The 16,926-nt window shown below is 39.8% G+C and overlaps 3 protein-coding genes and 2 non-coding genes across 5 annotated transcripts; 4 read left to right on the forward strand and 1 right to left on the reverse strand.

The window, feature by feature from the left end:
* Window positions 1-1,988: 1,988 nt before the first annotated feature.
* LOC134001013 (tripartite motif-containing protein 16-like) lies at window positions 1,989-4,122 on the forward strand. The gene has a single exon (XM_062440547.1). It carries the CDS (start codon window positions 2,047-2,049, stop codon window positions 3,715-3,717), a length of 1,671 nt encoding a protein of 556 aa, XP_062296531.1. The 5' UTR covers window positions 1,989-2,046; the 3' UTR covers window positions 3,718-4,122.
* Window positions 4,123-8,488: 4,366 nt separating this feature from the next.
* Window positions 8,489-9,635, reverse strand: LOC134001207 (T-cell ecto-ADP-ribosyltransferase 1-like). Its single transcript, XM_062440776.1, has 3 exons — window positions 9,605-9,635; window positions 9,438-9,522; window positions 8,489-9,184 (listed from the first exon to the last, which is right to left on the reverse strand). The coding sequence occupies exons 2-3, from the start codon at window positions 9,510-9,512 to the stop codon at window positions 8,489-8,491; spliced, it is 771 nt and encodes a 256-aa protein (XP_062296760.1). The 5' UTR covers window positions 9,513-9,522; window positions 9,605-9,635.
* Window positions 9,636-11,741: 2,106 nt separating this feature from the next.
* timm9 (translocase of inner mitochondrial membrane 9 homolog) lies at window positions 11,742-14,246 on the forward strand. The gene is made up of 4 exons (XM_062440570.1): window positions 11,742-11,801; window positions 12,813-12,857; window positions 12,966-13,061; window positions 13,782-14,246. Exons 2-4 carry the CDS (start codon window positions 12,819-12,821, stop codon window positions 13,911-13,913), a joined length of 267 nt encoding a protein of 88 aa, XP_062296554.1. The 5' UTR covers window positions 11,742-11,801; window positions 12,813-12,818; the 3' UTR covers window positions 13,914-14,246.
* Window positions 12,364-12,445, forward strand: LOC134001480 (small nucleolar RNA SNORD53/SNORD92). Its single transcript, XR_009927516.1, has one exon. It is a non-coding gene; the product is annotated as a small nucleolar RNA SNORD53/SNORD92 (small nucleolar RNA).
* LOC134001481 (small nucleolar RNA SNORD53/SNORD92) lies at window positions 13,514-13,598 on the forward strand. Its single transcript, XR_009927517.1, has one exon. It is a non-coding gene; the product is annotated as a small nucleolar RNA SNORD53/SNORD92 (small nucleolar RNA).
* Window positions 14,247-16,926: the final 2,680 nt, after the last annotated feature.

Below are 16,926 nucleotides of genomic sequence, written 5' to 3' on the forward strand. Positions count from 1 at the left end.
ACACACACACTGGTCCTCATAAAGATAGAGGAACAAGAACACACACACACACACACACACACACACTGGTCCTCATAAAGATAGAGGAACAAGAACACACACACACACTGGTCCTCATAAAGCTAGATGAACAAGAACACACACACACTGGTCCTCATAAAGCTAGATGAACAAGAACACACACACACACTGGTCCTCATAAAGCTAGATGAACAAGAACACACACACACTGGTCCTCATAAAGATATAATGATAATAAATAATAATAAACACTAATAATCACCAATATAAATAATAAATAACTAAAATTTAAAATAAATAAATAATAATCACTGATCAAACCTACCGGAGCTTCTACCGGGCTGAGAGTCCGCAGATGCCCGCAGAGGAGCCGTGATGCCCGGCTTGTGTCGGAGCATCTTCCCGGTGAGAGGAGCCTCGTCCCGGAGCTTCTTCCCGGTGAGAGGAGCCTCGTCCCGGAGCTTCTTCCCGGTGAGAGGAGCCTCGTCCCGGAGCTTCTTCCCGGTGAGAGGAGCCTCGTCCCGGAGCTTCTTCCCGGTGAGAGGAGCCTCGTCCCGGAGCTTCTTCCCGGTGAGAGGAGCCTCGTCCCGGAGCTTCTTCCCGGTGAGAGGAGCCTCGTCCCGGAGCTTCTTCCCGGTGACAGGAGCCTCGTCCCGGAACTTCTTCCCGGTGACAGGAGCCTCGTCCCGGAGCTTCTTCCCGGTGACAGGAGCCTCGTCCCGGAGCTTCTTCCCGGTGACAGGAGCCTCGTCCCGGAGCTTCTTCCCGGTGACAGGAGCCTCGTCCCGGAGCTTCTTCCCGGTGAGAGGAGCCTCGTCCCGGAGCTTCTGGACGGTGATCCGGACTGACGCCGGTCCCAGAGGTCCGGTAGAGCGGACTAACACGTCCCCGGTGTCCGAGCTGCAGGAGGAGGAATCCTGCAGCATGACGGAAGTTAATTTATTATTTATTATATAAACTTTAACTTGTTCTCAGCGTTAGCATCCATGCTAACCTCAGCTAGCTGCTTTCAAACTTCCCGCTGCGGCTCATTAACGACCAACAGCCACCGGACGGTTAAACGCCGGTAATAACGGCTGTTAGTGCCGTTAACCGAGGCTGTGATACGTTAACCAGCCTCCGAGGATCATTAGAGAGGAGACAGAAACATTAAAAGGGTTAAAATAAGAAAAGTAAAAGTCTGATAGCAACTGTTGCTGACAACAAAACAAACACACGCACTTCCGGTTTCCGCTCCGGAGCAGAGATAGTAAATACAGGACAGATGTCTCACTCCGCTCTGAGTCCAGAAACCAACAACAACTACAAACGAGACAAGAGTGTTATTCACTGAATGATAACAACTATGGAAGTTAACTAAGTACATTTACTGCAATGCTGTACTCCAATACAGTTTGAGGTACTTGTACTTTACTGTAGTACAGTTAGAGGTACTTGTACTTTACTGTAGTACAGTTTGAGGTACTTGTACTTTACTGCAGTACAGTTTGAGGTACTTGTACTTTACTGCAGTACAGTTTGAGGTACTTGTACTTTACTGCAGTACAGTTTGAGGTACTTGTACTTTACTGCAGTACAGTTTGAGGTACTTGTACTTTACTGCAGTACAGTTTGAGGTACTTGTACTTTACTGCAGTGCAGTTTGAGGTACTTGTACTTTACTGTAGTACAGTTTGAGGTACTTGTACTTTACTGTAGTACAGTTTGAGGTACTTGTACTTTACTGTAGTACAGTTTGAGGTACTTGTACTTTACTGCAGTACAGTTTGAGGTACTTGTACTTTACTGCAGTGCAGTTTGAGGTACTTGTACTTTACTGTCCTGATAACCGTCCCTGTTCTTTAAACACAAAAAGCTCCACTCTGGGATCAGATTTCATTGTTCCCTCCCCTCAGAGCTACAGTTTGTAGATGGGTGTAACCAACATGTGACGCAGCACAGAGCTGTCAGGCTGCATTCAGCAGAAACACGGAAGTTTAGTAACAGGAAGTGAAGCTCAGTCAGTCGTTGTCTCTGAGAGCTGAAATGGCGCAGAAAGATCAGCTGGACCGAGAAACCTTTTCTTGTGTGATCTGTCTGGATCTACTGAAGGATCCGGTGACTACTTCCTGTGGACACAGCTACTGTATGAGCTGTATTAAAGGATTCTGGGATGGAGAGGATCAGAGGAAGATCTACAGCTGCCCTCAGTGCAGAGAGGCCTTCACACCGAGGCCTGTCCTGAAGAAAAACACCCTGTTAGCAGCTTTAGTGGAGCAGCTGAAGAAGACTGGACTCCAAGCTGCTCCTGCTGATCACTGCTATGCTGGACCTGAAGATGTGGCCTGTGATGTCTGCACTGGGAGGAAGCTGAAAGCCTTCAAGTCCTGTCTGACGTGTCTGATCTCTTACTGTGAGAATCACCTCCAGCCTCACTTTGAATCAACCAAATTAAAGAAACACAAGCTGGTGGAGCCCTCAGAGAAGCTCCAGGAGAACATCTGCTCTCGTCATGATGAGGTGATGAAGATATTCTGCCGTACAGATAAGAAGTGTATCTGTTATCTGTGCACTATGGAGGATCATAAAGGCCACGACACAGTCCCAGCTGCAGCAGAAAGGACTGAGAGGCAGAGAGAGCTCGAGGTGAGTCGACTAAACATCCAGCAGAGAATCCAGGACAGAGAGAAAGATGTGAAGCTGCTTCAACAGGAGGTGGAGGCCGTTAGTCTCTCTGCTGATAAAGCAGTGGAGGACAGTGAGAAGATCTTCACTCAGCTGATCCGTCTCCTCCAGAAAAGAAGCTCTGATGTTGAGCAGCAGATCAGATCCCAGCAGGAAACTGAAGTGAGTCGAGTCAAAGAGCTTCAGGAGAAGCTGCAGCAGGAGATCACTGAGCTGAAGAGGAAAGACGCTGAACTGAAGCAGCTCTCACACACAGAGGATCACAACCAGTTTCTACACAACTACCCCTCAGTGTCACAACTCAGTGAACCTACAGACTCATCCAGCATCAATATCCGTCCTCTGAGAGACTTTGAGGATGTGACAGCAGCTGTGTCAGAGCTCAGAGATAAACTACAGGACATCCTGAGGGACAAATGGACAAACATCTCACTGAGACAGACTGAAGTGGTTTTACTGTCAGAACCAGAACCCAAGACCAGAGCTGAGTTCTTAAAATATTCACGTGAAATCACTCTGGATCCAAACACAGCAAACAAAAATCTGTTATTATCTGAAGGGAACAGAAAAGTAAAATGGACGAAACAACAACAGTCTTATTCTAGTCACACAGACAGATTCACTGATGATACTCAGGTCCTGAGTAGAGAGAGTCTGACTGGACGTTGTTACTGGGAGGTGGAGTGGATAGGATGGGGAGTTTATGTAACAGTCGCATACAAGAATATCAGCAGAGCAGGAGATGAATCTCTATTTGGACGTAATGACAAATCTTGGTCTTTATGTTATTTCTTTAACGGTTATGAATTTTGCTTCAACAACATTCAAACTCCCGTCTCAGGTCCTGATTCCTCCAGAGTCGGAGTGTACCTGGATCACAGAGCAGGTATTCTGTCCTTCTACAGCGTCTCTGAAACCATGACTCTCCTCCACAGAGTCCAGACCACATTCACTCAGCCTCTCTATGCTGGACTTAGGGTTTATGAAGTCTTTGGTTTTGGATCCACAGCTGAGTTGTGTAAACTAAAGTAGAGAGAAGTCATTCAGATCAGCTGTCAATCAGACTTTTTGTTTTTTTTACTTTTCATTTGTTTCATTGATATTATCAGTTTCTTTAAATGTGACTTTTTCCTGTGTGTTTTTCTCCATGGAGGCTCTCACTGCTCATCACCATGTTTTTAACTTCTCTTTGTTCTAAATGTTAGTTTCATGTTTGTATTGATGTATTTGTGTCTGTTGTTTCTTAAACAGAGAAATCAGCAGAACTTCCTTCATCACAGATATTTTGTTCTCATCACTTTGTAAATTCATAAAGAAATGTTCAATCAAACTGTAATGATCATGATAATAATCATTAATGATGTTCTTGTACATAGCTGACATTCTGGGTTAAACTAACTGACTGTGTGGATGAAGTCAATCTGAACATGAAATCATTGATCACACTTTACTGATTGGATGTGTGAACAATCTGAAGCTTCAATAATCAATAAACATGATTTTTATCAACAGTGATCAAAGTGTTTTCTTCTCATTCAAAGCTTGTGAAGAAAATGTGAAACTACAATGAGAATTTATTAGAGACAGTTTTCCTCCTGAAACACCACAAAGTTCACATAATAATACTGCAGTACTTTTACTGTAATACTGCATACTACATCACTATAATACTGCAATACTTTTACTGTAATACTGCATACTACATCACTATAATACTGCAGTACTTTTACTGTAATACTGCATACTACATCACTATAATACTGCAGTACTTTTACTGTAATACTGCATACTACATCACTCATAATACTGCAGTACTTTTACTGTAATACTGCATACTACATCACTATAATACTGCAGTACTTTTACTGTAATACTGCATACTACATCACTATAATACTGCAGTACTTTTACTGTAATACTGCATACTACATCACTATAATACTGCAGTACTTTTACTGTAATACTGCATACTACATCACTATAATACTGCAGTACTTTACTGTAATACTGCATACTACATCACTATAATACTGCAGTACTTTACTGTAATACTGCATACTACATCACTATAATACTGCAGTACTTTTACTGTAATACTGCATACTACATCACTATAATACTGCAGTACTTTTACTGTAATACTGCATACTACATCACTCATAATACTGCAGTACTTTTACTGTAATACTGCATACTACATCGCTCATAATACTGCAGTACTTTACTGTAATACTGCATACTACATCACTATAATACTGCAGTACTTTTACTGTAATACTGCATACTACATCACTATAATACTGCAGTACTTTTACTGTAATACTGCATACTACATCACTATAATACTGCAGTACTTTTACTGTAATACTGCATACTACATCACTATAATACTGCAGTACTTTACTGTAATACTGCATACTACATCACCATAATACTGCAGTACTTTACTGTAATACTGCATACTACATCACTATAATACTGCAGTACTTTTACTGTAATACTGCATACTACATCACTATAATACTGCAGTACTTTTACTGTAATACTGCATACTACATCACTATAATACTGCAGTACTTTTACTGTAATACTGCATACTACATCACTATAATACTGCAGTACTTTTACTGTAATACTGCATACTACATCACTATAATACTGCAGTACTTTTACTGTAATACTGCATACTACATCACTCATAATACTGCAGTACTTTTACTGTAATACTGCATACTACATCACTCATAATACTGCAGTACTTTTACTGTAATACTGCATACTACATCACTATAATACTGCAGTACTTTTACTGTAATACTGCATACTACATCACTATAATACTGCAGTACTTTTACTGTAATACTGCATACTACATCACTATAATACTGCAGTACTTTTACTGTAATACTGCATACTACATCACTCATAATACTGCAGTACTTTTACTGTAATACTGCATACTACATCACTATAATACTGCAGTACTTTTACTGTAATACTGCATACTACATCACTCATAATACTGCAGTACTTTTACTGTAATACTGCATACTACATCACTATAATACTGCAGTACTTTTACTGTAATACTGCATACTACATCACTATAATACTGCAGTACTTTTACTGTAATACTGCATACTACATCACTCATAATACTGCAGTACTTTTACTGTAATACTGCATACTACATCACTATAATACTGCAGTACTTTTACTGTAATACTGCATACTACATCACTATAATACTGCAGTACTTTTACTGTAATACTGCATACTACATCACTCATAATACTGCAGTACTTTTACTGTAATACTGCATACTACATCACTATAATACTGCAGTACTTTTACTGTAATACTGCATACTACATCACTCATAATACTGCAGTACTTTTACTGTAATACTGCATACTACATCACTCATAATACTGCAGTACTTTTACTGTAATACTGCATACTACATCACTATAATACTGCAGTACTTTTACTGTAATACTGCATACTACATCACTATAATACTGCAGTACTTTTACTGTAATACTGCATACTACATCACTATAATACTGCAGTACTTTTACTGTAATACTGCATACTACATCACTCATAATACTGCAGTACTTTTACTGTAATACTGCATACTACATCACTATAATACTGCAGTACTTTTACTGTAATACTGCATACTACATCACTCATAATACTGCAGTACTTTTACTGTAATACTGCATACTACATCACTATAATACTGCAGTACTTTTACTGTAATACTGCATACTACATCACTCATAATACTGCAGTACTTTTACTGTAATACTGCATACTACATCACTATAATACTGCAGTACTTTTACTGTAATACTGCATACTACATCACTCATAATACTGCAGTACTTTTACTGTAATACTGCATACTACATCACTATAATACTGCAGTACTTTTACTGTAATACTGCATACTACATCACTCATAATACTGCAGTACTTTTACTGTAATACTGCATACTACATCACTCATAATACTGCAGTACTTTTACTGTAATACTGCATACTACATCACTATAATACTGCAGTACTTTTACTGTAATACTGCATACTACATCACTATAATACTGCAGTACTTTTACTGTAATACTGCATACTACATCACTCATAATACTGCAGTACTTTTACTGTAATACTGCATACTACATCACTATAATACTGCAGTACTTTTACTGTAATACTGCATACTACATCACTATAATACTGCAGTACTTTTACTGTAATACTGCATACTACATCACTCATAATACTGCAGTACTTTTACTGTAATACTGCATACTACATCACTCATAATACTGCAGTACTTTTACTGTAATACTGCATACTACATCACTATAATACTGCAGTACTTTTACTGTAATACTGCATACTACATCACTATAATACTGCAGTACTTTTACTGTAATACTGCATACTACATCACTCATAATACTGCAGTACTTTTACTCCTCATGTGTTTGTTTACCTGTCGGCCTGCAGCAGTCTCTCACCCCTGACAATTTCCATGATTTTCATTTATAAATAATTGGGTGTTCGGATCAGCAATTTCATTTTGATCTATCAAATAACTGATGGACACAGTAATATTTCAGTAGTGAAATGACCCCGTCTGTTTTGACTGTTCCTCCTTTCCTTCCTTCCTTCCTTTCTTGCCTAAACTTTTTCATATCACTGTGTGTGTGTGTGTGTATGTGTGTGTCTGTGTGTATGTGTGTGTCTGTGTGTATGTGTGTGTATGTCTGTGTGTGTGTGTGTGTGTATGTGTGTGTGTGTGTGTGTGTGTGTGTGTCTGTGTGTGTGTGTGTGTGTGTCTGTGTGTGTGTGTGTGTGTGTCTGTGTGTGTGTGTATGTGTGTGTGTATGTATGTGTGTGTGTATGTGTGTGTGTGTGTGTGTGTGTGTATGTATGTGTGTGTATGTGTATGTGTATGTGTATGTGTATGTATGTGTGTGTGTATGTGTGTGTGTCTGTGTGTGTGTGTGTGTGTATGTGTGTGTGTGTATGTGTATGTGTGTGTGTGTGTGTGTATGTGTGTGTGTGTGTGTGTGTGTGTGTGTGTGTGTGTGTGTGTGTGTGTGTGACTCCTGCTTCAGTATTGACACTCTTTGCATGTCTCAGGTCAGTTAAACTCTGATAACAGGTGAAGATTTTCCAGCATGAACACATGAAGCCGGCTCACTGCTGCAGAGTTCAGCCTCATCAGGTTGTTTCATGGTTTACAGTTTTTTGGGAGTTTCTTTGCATATTTTTCATCAGATGGAAGTTTAAGCTCTCTGTGTGCTGCTATCAGAGGTTAGTGAGAAAAACACTTTTTATTAAGACTCATTAAACTCTGTAGTCTGGTTTATTTATTACTGAAACTATTTAATATGAAGCTGATTCTTTTCTTATAGATTTGTTTAAGCTTTCACATGTTTCCTCCTCACATCTGTTATTCAGCAGAGTGGATCCATGTTTATTGATTTAAGTTCATTCAGTTTAATTGTAACTTTAAATGTGTTAAAGATTCAGTGAAGTTGGTAAATGTGTCTCTAACTGTTAGAAACAGTCGGTCAGTGTTCATGTGTGTTTGTAGTTTATTTTTAACCAAGAAAACACAGAAATCCAGATGTTTATGATCTGACTCGTCTATTGATCCCATACAGACACACAGTCATAGATGGTGTTGAGATGCGATACATTTATTTATTGATTTATGAAGTTTACAGATCAAAACTCATTTTATTACATGTTCTGCATCATTTGGAGAAAACTGTCATTAGTTTGCAGCTTTGCACTTTAAGTTACTCACATCGTTTCTTTCACTTCTCAAAACAAAGACTTTCTCACAGTCAGGCAGAGGTTTAAATTCACCCTTCTTTTCAATAACGTGGGTGATCCTGAATGTTTCGTAGGGGGGGATGAGCACCTCGTCCTCGTCGGTTCCACGGTACGGATAATCCTTCAGGTCGGCTCCGGAACACGTCTCTATCTCAAAGCAGGTGTTGCTCCCGAAAGATGTCAGATCTTTTGCTTTAGAGCTGGAGGCAAACATCCCAAACCGGATGATTTCATCAACCTTGCCGCTGTACACAGATTTGGTTCTTCTATAAGTAGTCTGACAGCCTTGATTGCTATTCAGGATCTGTATGGCAGTAGTCAGCCAGTAATGTAAAGTGTGGAATTTGAAGGTGCTGCTGTAGATGTTCTTATCGGTCCGGACCGCTTTATTGAATTCTGTATAAATAAAATTTGTATAAGCACAAATTGCCTGCATGTGGGATTTGGTGAGAGCCTTATCTTCTGGTTTTGGTTCTTTGTTTGCACATACATCTACTTGTTTCCAGGCTATATTAAATACTCCCTTTAACTCTTTATCTAAATATGTCCTCTTGATCTTCGCTTCCATTTTCTCTCTGCAGCCGTCGTAGTTGTCATCGACGGCTTCAGGAGCCATGTTCAGTGGTCGGGAGTTCTGGAGGGCAGGAGAAGAAAAGAAGAGGTTATTTTAGGGTTTATTCAAAGTAAGTTGTAGAAAGGAGAGTTATATAGTGCAGCAGTACATCCAGGTTAAAGTCTGAATGTTTTCTGCAGCTTTACGAAGCAGCTGATCAGACTCCTGCAGGACCAGGTTGGATTATATATATAACAATAAAACTGATATTCACAGATGAAGAAGTGAAGAAGTGAATGTAAAGGTTGTGATGTTGTGTTCAGGGTGTTCTGACCTGTGAGGGAACCGCCGGCTGCGTCCAGCACGGGAGGAGAAACGCTGGAGCCAAGATCAGCAGGTAAACCTTCATCTCTGCAGCTCTGCACAGTTCACACACACACACTCAGCAACAACTTTAAACAGGCAAGGTGATGATGATGATGATGATGATGATCAACTCACCGGTCTGACAAGATGTTGAGCAGTAAGTGAAGCGATGAGTCAAGACGACGGAGTTAGAAGAGAGGACTTACGGTCAACCTTTATATACCTATCACACACACAGACACACATACACACACATACGCATACACCTACACGCACACACATATCTACATATCCGCACACACAACTACAACCACACACACATATCTACACACACACACACACCTGCACACACACACATATCTACACACACACTCACACACATATCTACATATCCGCACACACACACACACAACTACAACTACACACACATATCTACACACACACACACACCAATTTGCACACACACACACACACAGTCTAGCGTGAGGTTATCTTTATTATGATACATTAAACAGACTCACTCCTCCTCCTCGTCTTTTATGATCCATATTTAACTTTTTACCTTTTAAGATGAAAGAATGAATCAAACTTTTAATACAAAGAACATTTATGTGCTGTGGCTCAGGAGGTACAGCGGTCGTCCTCCAAATTGGAAGATTGGCGGTTCGATTCCCGGCTCCTCCAGTCCTCGATGTGTCCTTGGGCAAGACACTTAACCCCAAATTGCTCCCGTTGCTATGCCAACGGTGTATGAATGAATGTGTGTAAATGGTTAGCTTCCTCCTGATGTGCAGGTTGGCAGCCTGCGTGGTAGCTGCTGCCATCAGTGTGTGAATGAGTTGTAGTGTAAAGAGCTTTGAGTGGTTGAAAAGACTAGAAAGGTTTTATATAAGTACAGAACATTTACCATTCAGCTACAATCATATCTGGTTTAATGTATGGAGCTCACAACTCTGAGACAGTGAGAGTCATTCATGAGGAACTATCTACTGATTTGACTGTAACAGACTCAGATCTGTCACACTAACTCTCAGAGCTCATTTGCCTTTTACAACGCTTCCCTTCTGTTATCCTCTGCTGTCGTTTCCATAATGAAGAGCTGCTGTAAAGCCACACTTACCCTAACCCACTACTGTGATGTTATATCATCATATTATTACCCACATCTTCTTCTTACATTCTCATTTACAGGGTTTTACTGTTTTTTTTAAGTTGTATTCATGTGTGTTCTGCTTTATTTATGTCGGGTTTTCTGGTTTCTTGGTTTATCTCCCCTCTGCTGCCTGTGTCTTCAGCAGCCAATCACCTCCCAGTTGGCCTCCTGTCTCACCACCTGTTCCTTGGTTTGTTTTATTAGTTCAGTTTGTTTTTAAGTCTCCTGGGTCTCAGTTCAGTCTGCCTGGATCATTGAAGCCTTCAGCTGCTGGTTGCATGTGTTCCCTCAGCTGTATGTTCCTACAGGGCATACAGGTATATAACTATTTATTTCCTTACATTAACACCAATGATAATAAAGTCCCAATGTCATTAAATGAGTACTTCTTGATTAGCAGTGTCATAGCTTGTTGTTTTCGCTAAAATTATTAAAATTTGTATCAAACTACAAACTTTATTAAGCATAAATTAACTACATTTTGCCTACCATCTAATTTTCACACTGTTTTACACTGTAATGTGCTTTTGCGACCACTAGGTGGCACAGAGACACGTGTACGAATGAGGATGAGGGTCAAAGTTAAGCAGAATGAAGGATAAGGTCCAGCAAACCGGAAATGTAACCTAAAAGGTATAAATGTTACTTAGAGGTGGATTGCTTTGATTGGGGAGCCGGGTGCTTTTAGGGATATGTAACCATGCATAAATAATTAAGTGTGTGTGTGTGTGTGTGTGTGTGTGTGTGTGTGTGTGTGTGTGTGTGTGTGTATTTTCACTGTATTGTTGTGTGTGCATTATGTATATAGCTAATCATTGTGGTTGTTTAGGGTTTGTTATACACATTGAATCTATTGAATGGTTAATGAAAGAAGGGTAGGTGCTATCAGCAGATGCTTCAGCCTCAAACTGCTTTATTTATTTATTTATTTATTTATTTATTTATACTTTTTCTCCCTTTTTGCTTGTTGATCTTACAGCTGATCTCAGAGCGTTCTGGCTGCTGCTGCTCCTGCAGGTGGAGGTTGTGACCACCAGGTGGCGGGAACGCGCTGAACGTTCCAGGTTAACCGCCGTAAAACAAGAAGTCGAAGAAGAATAAGATAAAACGTGTGCGGCGCATGCGCAGAGTCCCGCTCTACACACACGTCCTTCAGGCTGCAGACTGACCTCAGAGCAGGTGAGAAGAATCCTGATTAAACGCTGATTTAAACTCAGATTTAAACCTTTAAACGCTTCAGACTGTAGAGTTTAAACAGCAGCATGTTTCTGTAGGCTGATGTTTGTTAATATGAGATAAAAATAACATAAAAAACCTAAAGACACGAAGCTAGCAGCTAACTGTTAGCAGCTAGCTGTTAGCCGCTACAACGTGTTTAATTTTTATTATTAATTATAAACTGTTTAATATGTTCATAGTTATTATAATAGAGCAGATTTATCTTTTAAATCAGAGTCACAGTTGACACATTTAACATTTTATTATTAATAAAATATTAAATATTCAGTTTACTGTTTAGAGTTCAAATAAAGACTTAAAAAAAATATATAATATATATATAATATAATATAATATAAAAAATAAATATTATATATAAATATATATACACACTGATCAGCCAACCCATTAAACTAGTGAAGTGAATAACAGTAATTATGGTTCATGTGGAGGATATAAAGGCAGTAAAAGGATCTGAGCTCTGATTGGCTGCTGGAGGAGACAGCGGGGCTCTGATTGGCTGTTGGAGTGATGATGCTGAGAAAGGTTTCGCTTAATGAGCTGATATCATGTGATGTCACATTTTCTCTTGGCTGTCTGACCAATCCGCTGCCAGCGTTACTCCGCTCTGTTTACTGTTTGAACATTTTGGTAAAGTTTGAGCTTCGATTGTTTGAAAACAAGGAAATATGATTATTTACTTTATTTATTTACATATATTTGAGTTTAATAACTGAAATAAAATAAACTAAATAAATATAATAATGATGTGATCATCAGCAACATCAATAAATTAAAATAAAATGTTTCTGAGTTTTCAGGATGTTTGAGAGAAAATTATAAAAAACGTCAGTTTGAAGTTTAAATGATGCTTTATAATAAAGATTAATTCTATATAATATAATCTGTGGTGTGTTAAAGAGTTAATATATAATATAATGTATATTAATATAATATAAATGTTTATTTCAGTGAACGATGGCGGTTCAGGTGACGGAGTCTGATCAGATCAAACAGGTAATTTCAGCTGATTATCTTTAATGTTTATTTTATTTATATTTAATTTTTTTCACTTTTTCGTCTTTAAATATGAAAGCTTGTTATTAATGTAACTTCCTGTCTCAGTTTAAGGAGTTTTTGGGAACGTACAACAAGGTGACGGAGAACTGCTTCATGGACTGCGTCAAAGATTTCACCAACAGGGAGGTGAAGCCTGAGGAGGTCAGTTACCACGGCAACACACACGCTCAGTCACCACGGCAACACACACGTTCAATCACCACGGCAACACACACGTTCAGTCACCACGGCAACACAATCACTTATTGATAGCACTGTTTCCAACAATGCATCTGCGTAGCTGTAGCGCTATTATAGCGTTACCATGGTGACACCATGACTGAGGTTAGTAGGTGTAGTGACGTTTATTGTCTGCTGCCTCCGCTGGTCATCGGTGGAACTGCAGCCGCAGGTTCAACATCATAAACTGTTCTGCTCTAAAGTGAAAATGTAACGACTGTTGTAATTCAGTCAGAGCTCTGATTGGCTGCTGGAGGAGACAGCAGAGCTCTGATTGGCTGCTGGAGGAGACAGCAGAGCTCTGATTGGCTGCTGGAGGAGACAGCAGAGCTCTGATTGGCTGCTGGAGGAGACAGCAGAGCTCTGATTGGCTGTTGGAGTGATGATGCTGAGAAAGGTTTCGCTTAATGAGCTGATGATATCATGTGATGTCACATTTTCTCTTGGCTGTCTGACCAATCCGCTGCCAGCGTTACTTTGCTCTGTTTAGTTTTTTACTGTAAATTTGAGCTTTGATTGTTTGAAACTGGACCCGTAAACAAGTTAAACAAGTTAAACATGTTTTTAAGTGTGTAGTTATGTTATAACATGTAAGATGTAATAACTTATAATCCTGTAATAACAGTTATAATCGTGTCTCAGTCCAGCTGTTCTGAGTCCTGCCTGCAGAAATATCTGAAGATGACTCAGCGGATCTCGATGCGGTTCCAGGAATATCACATCCAGCAGAACGAAGCTCTGGCTGCTAAAGCCGGTCTGCTGCAGCCGCGCTGATCTGGGTCAGACCGGACTGGACTGGACTGGACCGGATCAGACCGAACCGGGTCGGACTGGACCAGGACCCGGCAGGCTGAGAGGATCCAGACTGATCCGGTCTCACTGTGACGGATCAATAAAGACTCTGTAACTGTTGTTACACCTGGGAGGAGCTGACCCCGCCCTGTCAGCTGTTCTGTGTCAGAGAGCATCATGGGAAATGTAGTCAGCCTGGTTGTACAGAAAGGTGGAATCGTCCTTTAATTTGTTTCAGATTGTTTTTTATTATTTAACTTAAATCATGAATTTCTGTCAACGTTCTGAATGTGAAAATAAACTAATATAAAAGAATCAATTGTACTTTTATTTTGGGGAAAATTGTAAATGTATCTTTTGTGTCACTTTTGGGCCTCCGTACTGTCAGAAGAGACAATTCATTTATAAACGATTTAATTAAAGGTTGACGGTTCGATCAGCTGACAGGATGTTGACGAGTTTTCAGGAAATCAGAAATCAATTTACATTTTTAACTCTTAACTTCCTGTTTTTCCATAATTATTAAAACTAAAATAATTCTTTTAATTATGGAGCTATAAAATTTTCCACATTTAACTTTGTTGATTTATAGACAGGAAATTAATCAGCTGCTGATTTAATGATTGAATATTTTCTGCCTCTCAAATGTGATGATTTGACTGAAGCTGCAACTAATGATTTATTGATTTTAATCATTTTCTTTATCAATTGATTAGTTGATTGATCCAGAAAATGATGAAAAAAGCAACATGACCTCAAACGTGTCAAAGATCTTCAGTTTACTGTCAGAGACGAAAATATTCACATTTAAGAATCTGAACCAGAACTTTGGACTAACGGAGTCGCAGCGTCGCCTCGATGGTTTAATGTGAGGAAACCTGAGTCGGTCTGAAGTCCTTCAGTCTCAGTGATGATGTCACACAGTCAACAACCAATAGATGAGCTCTAAACCAGCAGCTCCATGAAAAATTAGAAATTGGTAAAAATAATCACCTTATAGCCTGTAAACAGACTTCTGGGCTCAAAGTTGCTTTTAAAATAAGAATTTGGCCGATAACACATATATACAGTATATATATATATATATATATATAATGTTTTTTTTGTTATTTATTTCAGAGAGAAACGAGAAAATCAGTCAGACTAAAAACTCTACGATTCGTCTTTCCAAAGTCTTCTGATGAACCGAGAACATTAATTATTATTAAAATATTCTTTAATTAATTAATGTGTGCAGCTATAAATATATGAGCATGTGTCAGTGGTGTAACTTTACTGGTGGTAAAGAATCAGTTGAGGATGTTTGTCACATGTTGGTATATAAACATATAATATATAATATACATATATGGTTCATATATCTAGTTCTTTCTTTCTTTTAAGATGCAAAATGAGCAGAAACTTTGTCAGGAAGACAAACAAGGTCAGACTCCTCCAGATGTGAAGCTCAGAGCAGTCAGAGAGTTAAACTGTATAATATTATTATTTAACCCTCCTGTTGTCCTCGAGGGAAGGAAGGAAGGGAGGAAGGAAAGGACGGAGGAGGAAAGGAGGGAAGGATTGAAGGAAGGAATGAAAAGAGGGAGGAAGGGAGGGAGGAGGGGGGAAGGTAGGAAGGAAGAAAGGAAGGAGGGAAGGAAAGAAGGAGGGAGGGAGGAAGGAACAGTTAAAACAGCCGGGGTCAATTTGACCCTGGAGGACGACAGGAAGGATCAGGACAATAAATAGTTATATAAACGATTGTTCCTGTTTATGTTCTCTTGGTGCAGCAGATGGGTTAGGTTGTTGTATTTCAATGAAACTAAACATTTATAATAATTTTTTAAGACTTTCTACGTTTTATTTTCCTCCATTATACTAACACAGAGACAACCGGCCTCCATGATGTCTTACTACCGACCTCCATGGTGTCTTACTACCGACCTCCATGGTGTCTTACTACCACCCTCCATGGTGTCTTACTACCAACCTCCATGGTGTCTTACTACCAACCTCCATGGTGTCTTACTACCAAACTCCATGGTGTCTTACTACCAAACTCCATGATGTCTTACTACCAACCTCCATGGTGTCTTACTACCAACCTCCATGGTGTCTTACTACCAACCTCCATGGTGTCTTACTACCAACCTCCATGGTGTCTTACTACCAAACTCCATGGTGTCTTACTACCAACCTCCATGGTGACTTACTACCAACCTCCATGATGTCTTACTACCAACCTCCATGGTGTCTTACTACCAACCTCCATAGTGTCTTACTACCAACCTCCATGGTGTCTTACTACCAACCTCCATGATGTCTTACTACCAACCTCCATGGTGTCTTACTACCAACCTCCATGGTGTCTTACTACCAACCTCCATGGTGTCTTACTACCAACCTCCATGGTGTCTTAATACTAACCTCCATGATGTCTTACTACCAACCTCCATGGTGTCTTACTACCAACCTCCATAGTGTCTTACTACCAACCTCCATGTCTTACTACCAACCTCCATGGTGTCTTACTACCAACCTCCATGGTGTCTTACTACCTACCTCCATAGTGTCTTACTACCAACCTCCATGGTGTCTTACTACCAACCTCCATGGTGTCTTACTACCTACCTCCATGATGTCTTACTACCAACCTCCATAGTGTCTTACTACCAACCTCCATGGTGTCTTACTACCAACCCAACGATGGGGACGATGTCACATATCAGACGGTTCATATCTTTAGAGCAGAATCAGCTGAAGGAGAGTCAGTTCCTACCTGCATGCTTTAGACCGGTGGTGTTCAACCCTGCTCCTGGAGAGCTGCTGCCCTGCATGCTTTAGGTATATCCTTACTTTACACACCTGATTCTAAGTACTGAGCTCGTTACCAAGCAGCTGAAGCTCGTCAAGGGGTTTAATAAAGGGTTAATTATTACAATCAGGTGTTTTAGAGTGGGGAGATACCAGGCGGGGAGTTCCGGTCCTCTGAAATGAGGCCAACCAGGAAGTAACT

This window comes from Scomber scombrus, chromosome 19 (assembly GCF_963691925.1).
Source record: "Scomber scombrus chromosome 19, fScoSco1.1, whole genome shotgun sequence".
In the NCBI taxonomy this organism is placed as follows: Eukaryota; Metazoa; Chordata; class Actinopteri; order Scombriformes; family Scombridae; genus Scomber; species Scomber scombrus.